General features: G+C 50.3%; 1 protein-coding gene and 1 long non-coding RNA gene across 2 annotated transcripts; both read right to left on the bottom strand.

Annotated features, from left to right (window-relative positions):
- Positions 1-6,003: 6,003 nt before the first annotated feature.
- On the bottom strand, positions 6,004-7,404 carry LOC125507023. The gene is made up of 2 exons (XR_007282827.1): positions 6,712-7,404; positions 6,004-6,497 (listed from the first exon to the last, which is right to left on the bottom strand). It is a non-coding gene; the product is annotated as an uncharacterized LOC125507023 (long non-coding RNA).
- A 79-nt stretch (positions 7,405-7,483) lies between these two features.
- Positions 7,484-8,515, bottom strand: LOC125507021 (protein P21-like). Its single transcript, XM_048671723.1, has one exon. It carries the CDS (start codon positions 8,323-8,325, stop codon positions 7,648-7,650), a length of 678 nt encoding a protein of 225 aa, XP_048527680.1. The 5' UTR covers positions 8,326-8,515; the 3' UTR covers positions 7,484-7,647.
- Positions 8,516-12,433: the final 3,918 nt, after the last annotated feature.

Raw genomic sequence — 12,433 nt, forward strand, 5'->3', positions numbered from 1 at the left:
AGAAATAGGGGATCTTCTCGTATTTAACCGGAAGAAACAGTCGGCCCTCTCCCACGACATTCAATGGGGTGACTCGTGCGAGAGGTTTGTTGACAAGAACCTTGGCCCGAACCCTGACATAACCCCCTTCATAAAACAATCGAGGAGCGAGCTGGATTTCCTTCACCCGCCCGATGCGACGAGCTAATTGATCAACCACCTCTGCCTTGCAATATAGTTCTGGTATGTTGTGAATCTGAGCCCATACATACAGTCCCTCAAAGTCAAAGGATGTGGATTCCTTCTTACCATCATAGTCCTCAATCAGCATCCCCATCCCCCTGAATAGCCATGGACCACCATGCACCCCCTTCTTCCAGTCGCCAAGGCAGAACATCTGGAAGATAAACAGGTTTTCGCCCGCCTCCCTATACTTGGGGATGTGTGCTAGCGACCAGATTGACTTCATGCACACAAACATCGAGGACGAACTGAAAGTACGGGTCGTGTTCACCTTCGCAATCGCTAGCCACCTAGCGTCCGCTGCAAACTTCTTTACCTCCTCCTCCCCTACAACCACATCATCAAGCTCATCATCTTGCAGGTCCAAGTGCTGCAGCATCTCTTCAAGATTCTTCCCTGACCACCCCGCAGACGATGATTCCGCACGTCCTGCCATCTAGGGTTTCTTCCTTCGACGATAGAACGCTCCAAAACAGCCAATCCGACTCGTTCTCCTGCCGACCAAGGGGATGATCTGCGCAGGAGGAACAGCCGGCGGTCAATTCACCGGTGAGATCTCACGGCGGCGATGGGATCGCCACCAGAGCCAAAAAACCCTAAGCGAGAGGGTCAATTCACTAGCCCTTTTCCTTCGTGGCATGCCCATCTCTGATTGCTCGATCGCTTCCTTGCACATTGGGCCCTATTTGATGTTCTCTACCGCTGAATGTCGTGGCTTCGCACAAGCCAGCAACCGAGCGTACCGCAGATGGGCCGACCCAAGTAGCTAGGCTCTGTTTGTTTTATTGTCGTTTCTTCGGGAGCAACTATTTAATGAGCGCTCCTTCGGGAGCCTCGCAACGATCAGCGCCACTTGGCGCGCTCTCAACCATTCGCCACGTGTCGCGCTCTGGACGCTCCCTTCGGATTTTGTTTTTTTATTTTTTCGCACGCGTTTTCAGCTTTTTAAACGGTTTTTTTCCGGGTTTTTTCGACGTTTTGGTTTTCTCCCGGTCTTTCTTAGCTTTTCGATAAAAAAATTAAATTTTTTTCGTGAAAAAACGCGTTTTATTTTTTTTTCTTTCGTGAAAATCACGGTTTTTCTTCCGCGAGAGGCACGGTTGTGCTTTAGCGAGAGTCACGGCCGTGCCTCTCGGAAACAAAAAAACGCGTTTTTTCTTTTTTTTTCTTTCGCGAGAGTCACGGGTTTGCTTTTGCGAGAGGCACGGTTGTGCTTTCGCGAGAGTCACGGCCGTGCCTCTCGGAAAGGGAAAAACAAAACGCGTTTTCTGTTTTTTTTCGTTCGTGAGAGTCACGGTTTTGCTTCCGCGAGAGGCACGGTTGTACTTACGCGAAAGTCACGACCGTGCCTCTCGGAAAGGGAAAAAATACGTGTTTTCTGTTTTTTTTCTTTCGCGAGAGTCACGATTTTCCTTTGCGAGAGGCACGGTTGTGCTTTCGCGAGAGTCACGGCCGTGCCTCTCAGAAACGGGAAAAAACACGTTTTTTGTTTTTTTCCTTACCCGAGTGTCACGGTTTTGCTTCCACGAGAGGCACGGTTGTGATTTTGCGAGAGGCACGGACGTGCCTCTTTCAGAAAGGGAAAAAAATCATGCTCCCGGTTCGTTTTTTCGCCCGGTTTTTTTCGTCTGTTTTTTTTTCATAAATTTTTTTTGTCAAAACCTATCAACATGGGATCTAGTTTTGAATATCTCGACGCGAGGAATCCAACGGTGAAAACGGTTCGAGATTTGGACGCACGGTTTAAGAGATAAAACGTTTTGAATAAATGGATCTACGAAAAAAGGGAAAACTCTCAGGTTGCCACTTGTCACGACCTAGGAAAGTGAAGTGTTCTTTGCAATGAGTACTCCTTAGGGCATCTCCAGCCGTTGGCCCCCCAGGAGGGGCAAAAAATCGCCCCCTGGGGGCGCACCAGCGCTAAACCGCGCACTGGGGGCGTGATGCCCCCCAGTCGCGGCCCCCCACGGGTTTTAAAAAAAGTCAAATATGGAGCAAACATGACTCAAATTTAACGCAAACATCGGGGAGTTCGTTCAAATTTAAACATACTTTACAAAAAAGGGAAAAACTACCGCGGGCTACCCCCGCCGTCTCCCTCGCCGCCCGCCTCGCCGCCCGCCCACGCGGTTCTACATGCCGAGGAGGCAGTAGAACCACGTGTAGTCACCGCCGCCGTCGTCGTCGCCCCCGCCGACGCCTCCGCCGTCTGCATCCCTCCCCCAGTTGGCGCGGCGGGTTGGACGGTCCGGGGGCTCGTCGTCGTCGCTGTCAAGGACCACGACGCCGTGCTCGTCCTCGCGCCCAAGCTTGTGGGCGGCGATCTCCTCCAGGGCCGGGCGCTGCCGGACCATCTCGTCGCGGAGGTAGTCATCCCGCGCCCACCGCAGGGCGTCCTCGTCGGAGAAGCCACGCCGGGCTACCTCCTCGTACTCCGCGGGGAGGCCGGGCTCCGGCTTGGGCTCGACAAGGACGAAGCGGCCGGTGGGGGAGGCGTTGTCGCCGATGCGGACGCCGGAGCTGAGGGTGCGCGCGCTGACAGGCGCGCCCTGGGGCTCCGGCTTGACGGGGCGAAGTTGGAGGCATGGGGAGCCGCCGGACGAGGAGGAGGACCCCCCGGTCTCCATGCGCCTCGGGGTCCAGGAGCTTCCCCGGCGGCGTGTGAAGGACGGGGGAGCGGGGTACTCGAGGCGCGGCGTGTTGCCGCCCTCGATGTACTCGAGGACGGCCTCCAACGTGCGCCCGGGCACGCCCCACCACCGACGCCGGCCGACGGCGTTGAGCCTGCCGGAGGGCTCGACGCCGTTGGTGGCCTCGAGCGGCTCGGCATGACGGCGGCGGAAGTAGGGCTCCCAGAGCGGGCTGTCGGGGACGTACCGTGGCCCCTCCCTCGCCGCATGCGGCAGGGACGAGCGGATGCGTGCGATCTCCGCACGCCGCGCCGCGCCAGTGGGTATCGGGGGCACCGGCACGCCGCCGGCGCTGATCCTCCACGCCCCGGGTACCCGCATGTCCGGCGGGACCGGATACTCGGCCTCGAAAAGGAGGCGAGCCTCGCTCTCGTGAAGATGGCGGCGGCCGAAGCCGTTCGCAGCCGCGCCGTCACCTGGGAAGCGCTCGGCCATGGGTGCTGGAAACGGCGAGAGAGATGAGAGGGAGGAACGACGACGGCGAGAGAGAGGAGAGGGAGGAACGACGACGGCGAGAGAGTACGAGTCGCCGAGTGCGCTGGGACGCGTCTTATATAGGCCGAGGCGCCGCCCGTGCGCGAGCCGCCGTGAGTACGCGTGGCGGACGAGGGACGCGCGTCATCCGGTCTTCACTTCGCCGCTCGTGAGGCATCAATGGCGCAGGCTGACCGGCGCGGCAGCTTTGGCATTGATTCGCTGCGGGAAACGAGGTGATAAGGACGACGAAGGGGCGAGAAGAGGGTAGAGTCGCTGACGCGGTGGGCCCGCGGCTGTTTCGCGCCAAAACAGTTTGCCCCGGGGGCGCCCCCCAGCGTGCCGGGTTCGGCCTGGGTCTGCCGGCGCTGTTTTCGGCCCAAGCCGGCAAAAATCGGGCTCCTGGAGGCGCGACTGGGCCGATTTTTCGGCGCCGGCGCAAAAAAAACGCCTGGGGAGGCCTTCCCGGAGGCACGGCTGGAGATGCCCTTAATTAGTGATTTCGCGTTTCTTCCCAGTTTCTCTGGTTTTTTTCCTTTTATGTAATTTATTCATTGGTTTTCCTTTCCTACTTTTATTTTAAGTAGAAAATTTTGAAAAATGTTCTCTCATTTGAAAAAATGTTCATGTTTAAAAAAAAGTTTGCATGTAGAAAAAGGTTTGTATTTTTTTAGAAAAATAATCATGTTTTCAAAACTATTTGTGTTTCCAAAAAGGTTCTCAATTTATTTATTTTCTTATTTTTAAATAATCTTTGGAAAATACAATCAATGTTCTCATTTTAAATTTTTTGTAAAATTCAAAAATGTTTACAATTTCAAAATTTGTCTTTGTCTGTGAAAAAATGTTTGCGTTTTTAAACTAGGTACAATTTTTAAAAAAATAGTGATTACCAAAAAAATTTCTATTTTATTCGTAAAATGGCTACTACAGTGCTACTTCCTTAACAATTCAATATAACCGTTGTTGACACTGTCGTCGACTCTAAAAACGTCTTGTAAAAATTATAGAGGGAGTAGTTACTACATTGCCTGGCTGCAGCGATTGGGCGCTGCAGCAATTCGCCGCTTCAATGGGCTCATGTGGGCTGCTCCTATGCAGCTCGCTACTGTTGAACACAGTGAGCATTACACAGGTGGTCCGGTCGACAAATTGAGGCAAAAACGGCATATAGGAAACACGATATTCATGTTTTTTTTATGAGAAATCTTGCCTTGATCCAAAACAATATTCATAGGAACAAGGTTTGGGTCATCTTAGGTAAAGGCAACAAAACTTGGGCCGGCCCTAGGCCTACAGCCAATGTCTTGTTTCATATACTCCCTCCGATCTGCTGAGAAGAAAAACTCCCTCCCATTCATATTAATTATCGTAGATTTAGTTTAAAGGGAAACGGTTTGACCCGGCGTGCCGGCCGAACGCTCCACCGGACGTGCGCGGCTCGTTGGATCAAATTAGATCCTACTGCCCAGCAACGCATGCACCCCACCTTATACTTTCGCTCTGTTTATCACTTTCGACGTCTTCCCCACATCTTTCTCTTTCTGTTTGTTTCACCTCGTGCACAGGCCTCTCTCTCCTCCTCCTCCTCCTCCCTGACCTCTCTCTCCTCCTCTCAGGCCTCTCTTTCCTCCTGTCTGGTCGCGAGGTTCGGCTTTCTCGCGCGTGTCGTGAAGCTAGTTCACGGGGAGGCTGCATGTTGCATGGTGTGGCCATGGCCTGCAAGCTCTCGGCATGGCTTGCGAGACCACATGAAGTTTTGTGAGCTGCAACCGGCGAGGGCGTTTGCTAGAACCGGCTAAGCAGGAGTTGTAACCGGCGACACCAACTGCTGGCACGGGAAAAGCTTCAACCAATGTGTAAAATAGTTTCAACCGGCGAAGGATAGAGCTTCAAACCCATGGGAAAAAGCTTCATGGAGTGTGGAAAAAAAGTTTCAACAACAGAAAAAAGCTTCAACCGGTGTGTAAAAAAGTTTCAACTGGCGAAGGAGGAAGCTTCAACCATGAAAAAAAATCTTCAATTGATGTGGAAAAAAAGCTTCAAAACATGGAAAAAGTTTCAGCCGGCGCGAAAAAAGCTTCAGCCGGCACAAAAAAAAGCTTCAACCGGTGCAACATGCTGACGAAGGTGCAGACTGCGGGCGACGGCATGGCCGTGCTACGACGGCGACGGGTGAGCCTTTTTTTTTCTACGATGAGCGACGAGTGCGGCAACACCAACGAGTTTTTTTTTGCTGCAACCTGCATGTTTTTTTGCTCGACCAACGGACTTTTTTGCTACTTCCGACAACCCGAGTAGAGTACAGTTCACGAGCTCGTCGTCGAGGGTGCCTCCACCGGGGGACCGTCACCACCGGAGTTGTGGCGTCGCATCGGTGCTGGGCCGTCGCCACGGAGAGCTACAACCATGGGCACACACTGCTGCACTGGCGTAGCCGACGAGAAACGTAGGAGACGACGGTGGCGCGGGCGGCGACCGGCGGTGAGGGTGGCGACCGGCAGCGAGGGCAGCAACACGCGAGACGAATCGGGGTGCGGTGCTTCGAGGCGGGGCATGTCGATCGTCAATGGAAGTTGGAGTTTTTCTCCAAGAAGATGGCGTCGGGGGAGGAACAAAAACAGATCGTGCGGTGTGCACGGGCGTTGACCCTATTGAATCGGGTGGCTGGCATGCAACCGGCCCAAATTTGGGTCGGCGCGCCGGCGCCTAGCACTGCCTTAGTTTAAAGTTACTAAATCAACGATAACTAAAAGGCCACTAATAGGCGCCGGCGCACCGGCCTAATAGTGCGGCCGGTCAACTTTAAGCCGTTTGATTATGTCGTTTGTAGCCGTACGATCGATGCAGTTGTCTTCCTCACGAGCGCGTACGGAAAGAATCCCCCCTGCCTCTCATCGCTCCCTTCACCTTGCCGGGTTAGACGCTCTCCAGTTGCCGCACCTTGCCGGCCGTCCTCGTCGCCGGTCAGCCCTCGCCGGTCGCTGCACTCGCCGCTGGTCACCGCGTGCACTTGTCATTGACTCTACACATGCAATAGCTATGGCCTGCGGTTGCAGCTCCGGTGGCGGTAGGCCCCCTCGCTCGCCGTCGAAGCTCACCACGGGCATGCTGGCCATCATCAAAATTGCAAACAAAAAGGCATGTTGGTTCCAGCAAAACTGAAGAACACTTGTAGCAAAAAAATACACTGGTTCCAGCAAAAATCCAGGACAATGGTAACAAAAATAATAAATGTTTATTCCAGCAAAAATCAAAACGATGATAACAAAAAGAAATCATGCTTGCAATAAAACAAGAAAATGGTTCCAGCAAAAGTACTTACAGCTTCGAGCAAAACTATGAATCATCGTTGCTGGGGTCGTAGCAAAAAAATTCACTGCTTCCAGGAAAAAAAATGCTGGTTCCAGCAATGATGGATCGTCGCCGTGACCATCGCAACACGGCTGTCGCCGGTTCCAGCATTTGTTTTGCTAGTTGCAACTCCATCGGCCTATGGTTGTAGCTCCGCCGAACTATGGTTGCAGCTCCGTCGCGCTGGGGTAGTAGCATCTCCGCCGGCGAATCGCATCGGTGGTTGGTGGTGGCCGCTCACTTGTAGCCCATCGTTGCCTCCCCAAAAACACGGGGCTCCGCTGCTTGCAGCACCCCCCGCCCACCGTCCCCTGCCCAGAAAAAGAGGGCAGCGGCAGGTGCGGTCGCAGCATTCTACGGCGACGGCGTGCGCACCATGGCGACGAGCTCACCTAGGCGGCCCATGGTGACGAGTGCATTCTGGCTACGCAACTCTCCCCTTTGCAGCAACTCTGAAGGGGTGTCGCGCGGATGCTCTCAATAGCCCTCTGCAGCTCGGGGTAGAGAGAGGAAGGAGATGAGCAAGAGCTGCCGTTCCCATGGCTGGTGATGTAAAAGGAAAGGAGAAAGAGAGATGCGAGGGGGAGATAAGGATAGGAGGGCGTTGGGCGGTGTTGAGACCCACAAAACGAGTGGTCAGGGGCGCTTCTATCGTACAGCGCAGGAACGACCGGCCCGAGCGTTCCGCCGGCGTGCCGCACATAAACAATTTCCTAATTAAAATGGCTCGAAGGGAGTAGTATTTTTGTCCTCAAAACAAAGAAGACTATTCTATCCTCAAAAAAGAAAAAAGTTGTCGAACAATTTTCTCCATAAAGTTTTTCAGTAGAAATTTTGTGGAATCATCCGTCATACATTACCGATACAGACTTATCCATTGACGAAGTAAATTGAATCCCAATCGCCTCTATGGGCAGAAGGTGAGTTGGTAGTCTGATCCGACCGGGCAGGTAAATGTGCTGCTCTTGTCGTCGTAGGCGTAGCTGTAGGCGTCCGGGCAGTGCCCCTTGAAGAAGCGCGAGTAGTCCGTCGGCCCGCAGGTCGACGGCGTAAGCGGCGGTGTGCAGCAGTACTGTGGGGTGCCGAACTTGAGGCAGGCACTCGAGCAGCCTCCGTCCACCTTCAGCTCCGGCGGGCATTTTGCGTTGATGTCCGCGGCGCAGCTGATCGCGTGGCAGCTGCCGCCGGTAGGCCCAAAGCTCATCGGCACGTTGAATCCGTCGACGAGGGAGATGTCATAGAAGTCGGGGCTGCCGCCCTTACCCAGCGTATACTCGGCGAGCGTGGTGGGTGGCTTCCCTCCGGCGGCGCAGGCCAGCACGCCGCCGCAGTCGCCTGTGGCGCACGACCCGTGGCCGCTGGCATCGAAGTTGCAGCCGGTGCGGCCCCAAATCCTGCCAGCCGCCGTGCCCGGGGGGACTTGAATGGCTGCCACCTGACCAGGGTCGAGCCTGCTCCCGCCGCCGACCGGGACGGCGCCGGGCCACACCGTGTAGGGGCACTTGTTGAGTAGGTGGACAGTGACAGCATCGGTGGCAGCGATTGCGAGGAGAAGAGCAAGGATGAAGCTAAGTGAAGATGCCATGGTCGTCGTTGTTGTTGTGTTGCCTCTAGTGAATGATGGAAAACCTGGGATGCTCCTGTATGCTAAATATAGATATTTTTGATATCTGTGTAAATGTGCCCTCTTATATGCATTTTAAATGGCATTAGATATGTCAGATTTTATACACCTCCGAATATATAAGCACTCATTTATATGATCTTAATGAGCCACCTCCGAATATATATAAGCACTCATTTATATGATCTTAATGAGCCATGGTGGCGTTTTCATCAGGCGATTAATACGTATTCACTCTGTTTCTAAATATAAGTTATTTTAGGATTTCAATACAAACTATATACAGATGTATATAAACATATTTTATAGTATAGGTTCACTCATTTTGTTCCGTATGTAGTCCATAGTCAAATCTCTACAAAGACATATTTACAAACGGAAGGAGTACGACGCAAAGGCCGGGCATATTAAATGGATTCTCGGTTTTCATTCGTTTCCAGCGCTGCTCAAAATTAAAATGGTTAGCCTTGCAACGATTTTTTTTGTTTGAAATTAAGGAGGCAAAACTTTGCCTCATCGTATTAATATTGACGCCGATAAGTATGAATGTTCAGATTTTGACCATGTAAATTGGATTTTTTATGACAATTTTAGTTGACGCGAGACTGACAAGTTTAGTTGACAGGCATGGTAAGTCTGTCTTAGTTTATTTTATGCCAGAAAATTGCCGAGCTTACCAACTAAACCTTGCCATCCACAGGTCAATTAAAGTTGCCATTAAAAACATTCGATTGGCCATGGTCAAATGCCGAACTTTGGTACTTATCATTTCCATATTAATTAAGAGATGAGTACACAGGAACAAAGGCGGTCTAGGTTTGACCGCGCGACATCAACAAGCTCAGGCGTTTGGCAGCCGCCATCGCCATAAAATGGACTCCGCTCTAATACTCGCAATTATTACATTCGACATGGAAGTGACCTTATTAAAATTCAATGAGGTCCGGAACTGAGAGGCCCAAACTTATGTTGATGTTTTGATTCCAGATACCATTCTACCTCATGAATGGAGCCCGCTTGGAGATTGAAAAAAATGGATGGTGCAATGTATTTGGGTTTGTGACATCCTAGCCAAGAAGAGTACAAAAATGCAAGGGTGCCCGGAGATGACCCAAACACAACCTGGGTCATTCCAAGCTAGCCATGGCCATCGTACGTTGAAGCGCCCTTGCGAATTTGTCCATATCAAGAATGCACGGTCCTCCAGACTCCTTAGGCATGCACACGAGGTCCCATTTTATTTTGCACTTTCCTATACACTTTATATGTTCCAACCCATAAATATGCCGTTTGAAGCATCACAATATCTTGCATGAACCCCTTCGGAGGCCGAAGTGACGTGAGGTGATAGATTGCTTGCGATGTGACGGATTTTATCCAAGCACACCTACCTGCCATCATGATGGACTTCCCATTTCCGCACCTAACCTTCCCAACGATCTTGTCAAGAAGGTGTTGGAAGACAACGCTTCACAGTCGGTGCACCGCTAGAGAGAGGTTGAGGTATCACAATGGGTACTGGGACCACATAGCCGGGAAGGCGGCTAGGATATCATCATGATTAATGCCTGCGCATCTGATTGGGGCAACCAAACTTTTCTGGACATTTGTTACTAAGCCAATGACATCTCCAAAACATTGCAGAATGCTCGCTAGCATATGAATATCCTCCTTTATCGGTGAGGGATAACGGCACCGACAGCGCCGCCATCATGTGGTCTGGGAGACCCAAATCAAGGCCTCCCCCCGCAGCATCCCGAACGAGGAGACGATGACTGCAACTCCCGAAGTCAGAGCTCGATTTTCACTAACTGCCACTTCTGCCCAACTCGTAGCCGGCTGGATCGTTGCCAAGTCGCATAGATAAGCTTTGTGCTAGCCCCCAACCGCGTCGCAGTACGACCATTGTCCACGCCACCGACGGATCTGGACGAGTGCCAGATCCGCAGCCCATCGCCACCAATCATCACCAAAGCAGAGCAGCACACCTGAGCCGGCTCAAACCGTCAGGCCATGGAGGCAACGGCCACCGACGCATAGGGGGGGCGTCCTGACCACCGCGCCCGATCACGCACAAGCACCACCCCCAGTCGCCTTAGAGGACACCGCTGCAATCCACCTGCCCAAGCACCTTCGACGCCGGTCCAGCCGCCACCATGGTCAACGCTGGCGACTGTAGCGACATGTGAGATGCCGAGATCAGGGCCTAGCGACGCTACGGATGGGGCCCCAGCGGCGCTCTGGGGAACAATGCGAGGGGTTTTCTTTCGGTTCCTATGAGGTTTGTGCTCAACACTATCATAGGGTTTCCTAGATAAGCGTTATTAACTGAATTTGTAATTCCTTTCTTGTACATGATCTGATATTGTAGGTCCGTCATTTTTGTCATCAACATGGTCAGGTCGGCTCCATTATGAGAGCAGTGATAGCGGCACATATGGGGGCCTCATTCCGGTGGTGGTAGTGGTCGTTCGTTTGCCCGGAGAGCTCAATGTAGTCTTTATTATGTTTGTCGTGTTTATACATCCGTCGAATCTTTATATAATAGATTTGGCTAAAAATAAAAAAATTGTTCAAGATTTTCTTTCAAGCTCCGTGTTAGTCTTCGACATCGCTTTTTTCCCTATTTTTTTCTTCCTGGTTTTCTTTGTCTTTTTCCTATGTTTTTTTCTCATTGGTTTTCCTTTCCTTCTTTTAAGTAGAAAATTGTGAAAAATGTTCACATATTTGAAAAAGTGTTCATGTCTTTAAAAATGTTTGTATTTACAAAATAGTGTTTTTGCTGCGTTATTTGGAAAAAAACACGCTCCCTTAACTCAATAATCATGACCCAAATCCCAATAAGTTCACGTCCTTTATTTCAACACATAGCATCCCTCTGTGTTTTGATTCATTCCCCTTCCCATCCTTGCTGACGGTAGCCTCAGTGCTCACAGAATCGCAACACGTTTGAACGTTGTCAAGTCTATCTCCTAAGGTGTCTCTCTCTCGGCATAACATGAACGGCTTTATTTTTCCGTGTATTTTTGGCGAGGTATGCATGCATGCATGGTTATAGATGGTTTCTTTCGTCTCCAACCTTCGTTTTGTTGAGGTGTTCATTTCTAATCCGGATCAGTACCGATATGAAAGAAAGATGGATCATGCGCTATTGATGAAGGTTGCACCCTAAATAACATTTCTTAAATGGTTAACAGGTCAAATAACATCATATTAATATATATTTTCACATTTTTTAATCAAATTCCATGTATAACATGTTAAATTTGGAGTTCGTGTTTAAAAGATATGGATATTTTTAATAAGCATTTAATCTGTACTATGGGTTGATTAACCCAGATATCAGGGGTTTCCTGCATACGCAAAAAATCCGACTTGAACTGGCCTGCAGGTTTATTACCAGAAACATCAGACGGTATTTTGCAAGATTGAAAATCTGACTTAAAACCGGATTGTTGGTTGATTACCAGAAACAAGAAGGGATTTTCTGCTAAATAGCAGTAGGACCGACCTATTTTCTTTATTAGTAGCTAATATAGTTAGCAGTTATTTTCTCAAAAATCTTCACTATTTCACAGTCAGTAGTGAACAGTGTTTTTCTGGCTAACAAGTTGCTGCATTTCCAATCGGATTTTTTTGTTGCATTCAAATCAGTAGTATGCACGACTTTTTCTATGTTTACTTCTACTGCTCTTGCTTAATCCGCTATGTTTTGCAACAACAACAAAAAATCCGATGCGACTTCTCGACGAAGAAGTCTACCAACGTGAAACAGATTCTTGCAAAATAGAGAAATAATGCAGGGACGAAAACGAAAGGAAGTTAATTTTAGGGCTGTCAACGAATAAGGCTGCCCAAGTTAGAGGCTAATGGACGCCGCACCGTTGACTATACTCAACTGAAAATTAGTTCTTATATTTTAAATTTATATAGACCAGATTAAGAGCTATTAAAGGTACACTCCTGGTCCAGCTAAGAAAATGAAAGAGAAAATTTGCTCAATTAGGTCCAAATTGATCAATCTTGCACACTCCGGCAACTTTAGTATGTGGAATGAAACATTAATAAA

Source organism: Triticum urartu, chromosome 5, assembly GCF_003073215.2.
Source record: "Triticum urartu cultivar G1812 chromosome 5, Tu2.1, whole genome shotgun sequence".
Lineage (NCBI taxonomy): Eukaryota > Viridiplantae > Streptophyta > Magnoliopsida > Poales > Poaceae > Triticum > Triticum urartu.

What these genes read in the sequence shown, in the direction of transcription:
- LOC125507021 (XM_048671723.1), bottom strand. Translation starts at nt 8,325, where the DNA reads ATGGCATCTTCACTTAGCTTCATCCTTGCTCTTCTCCTCGCAATCGCT.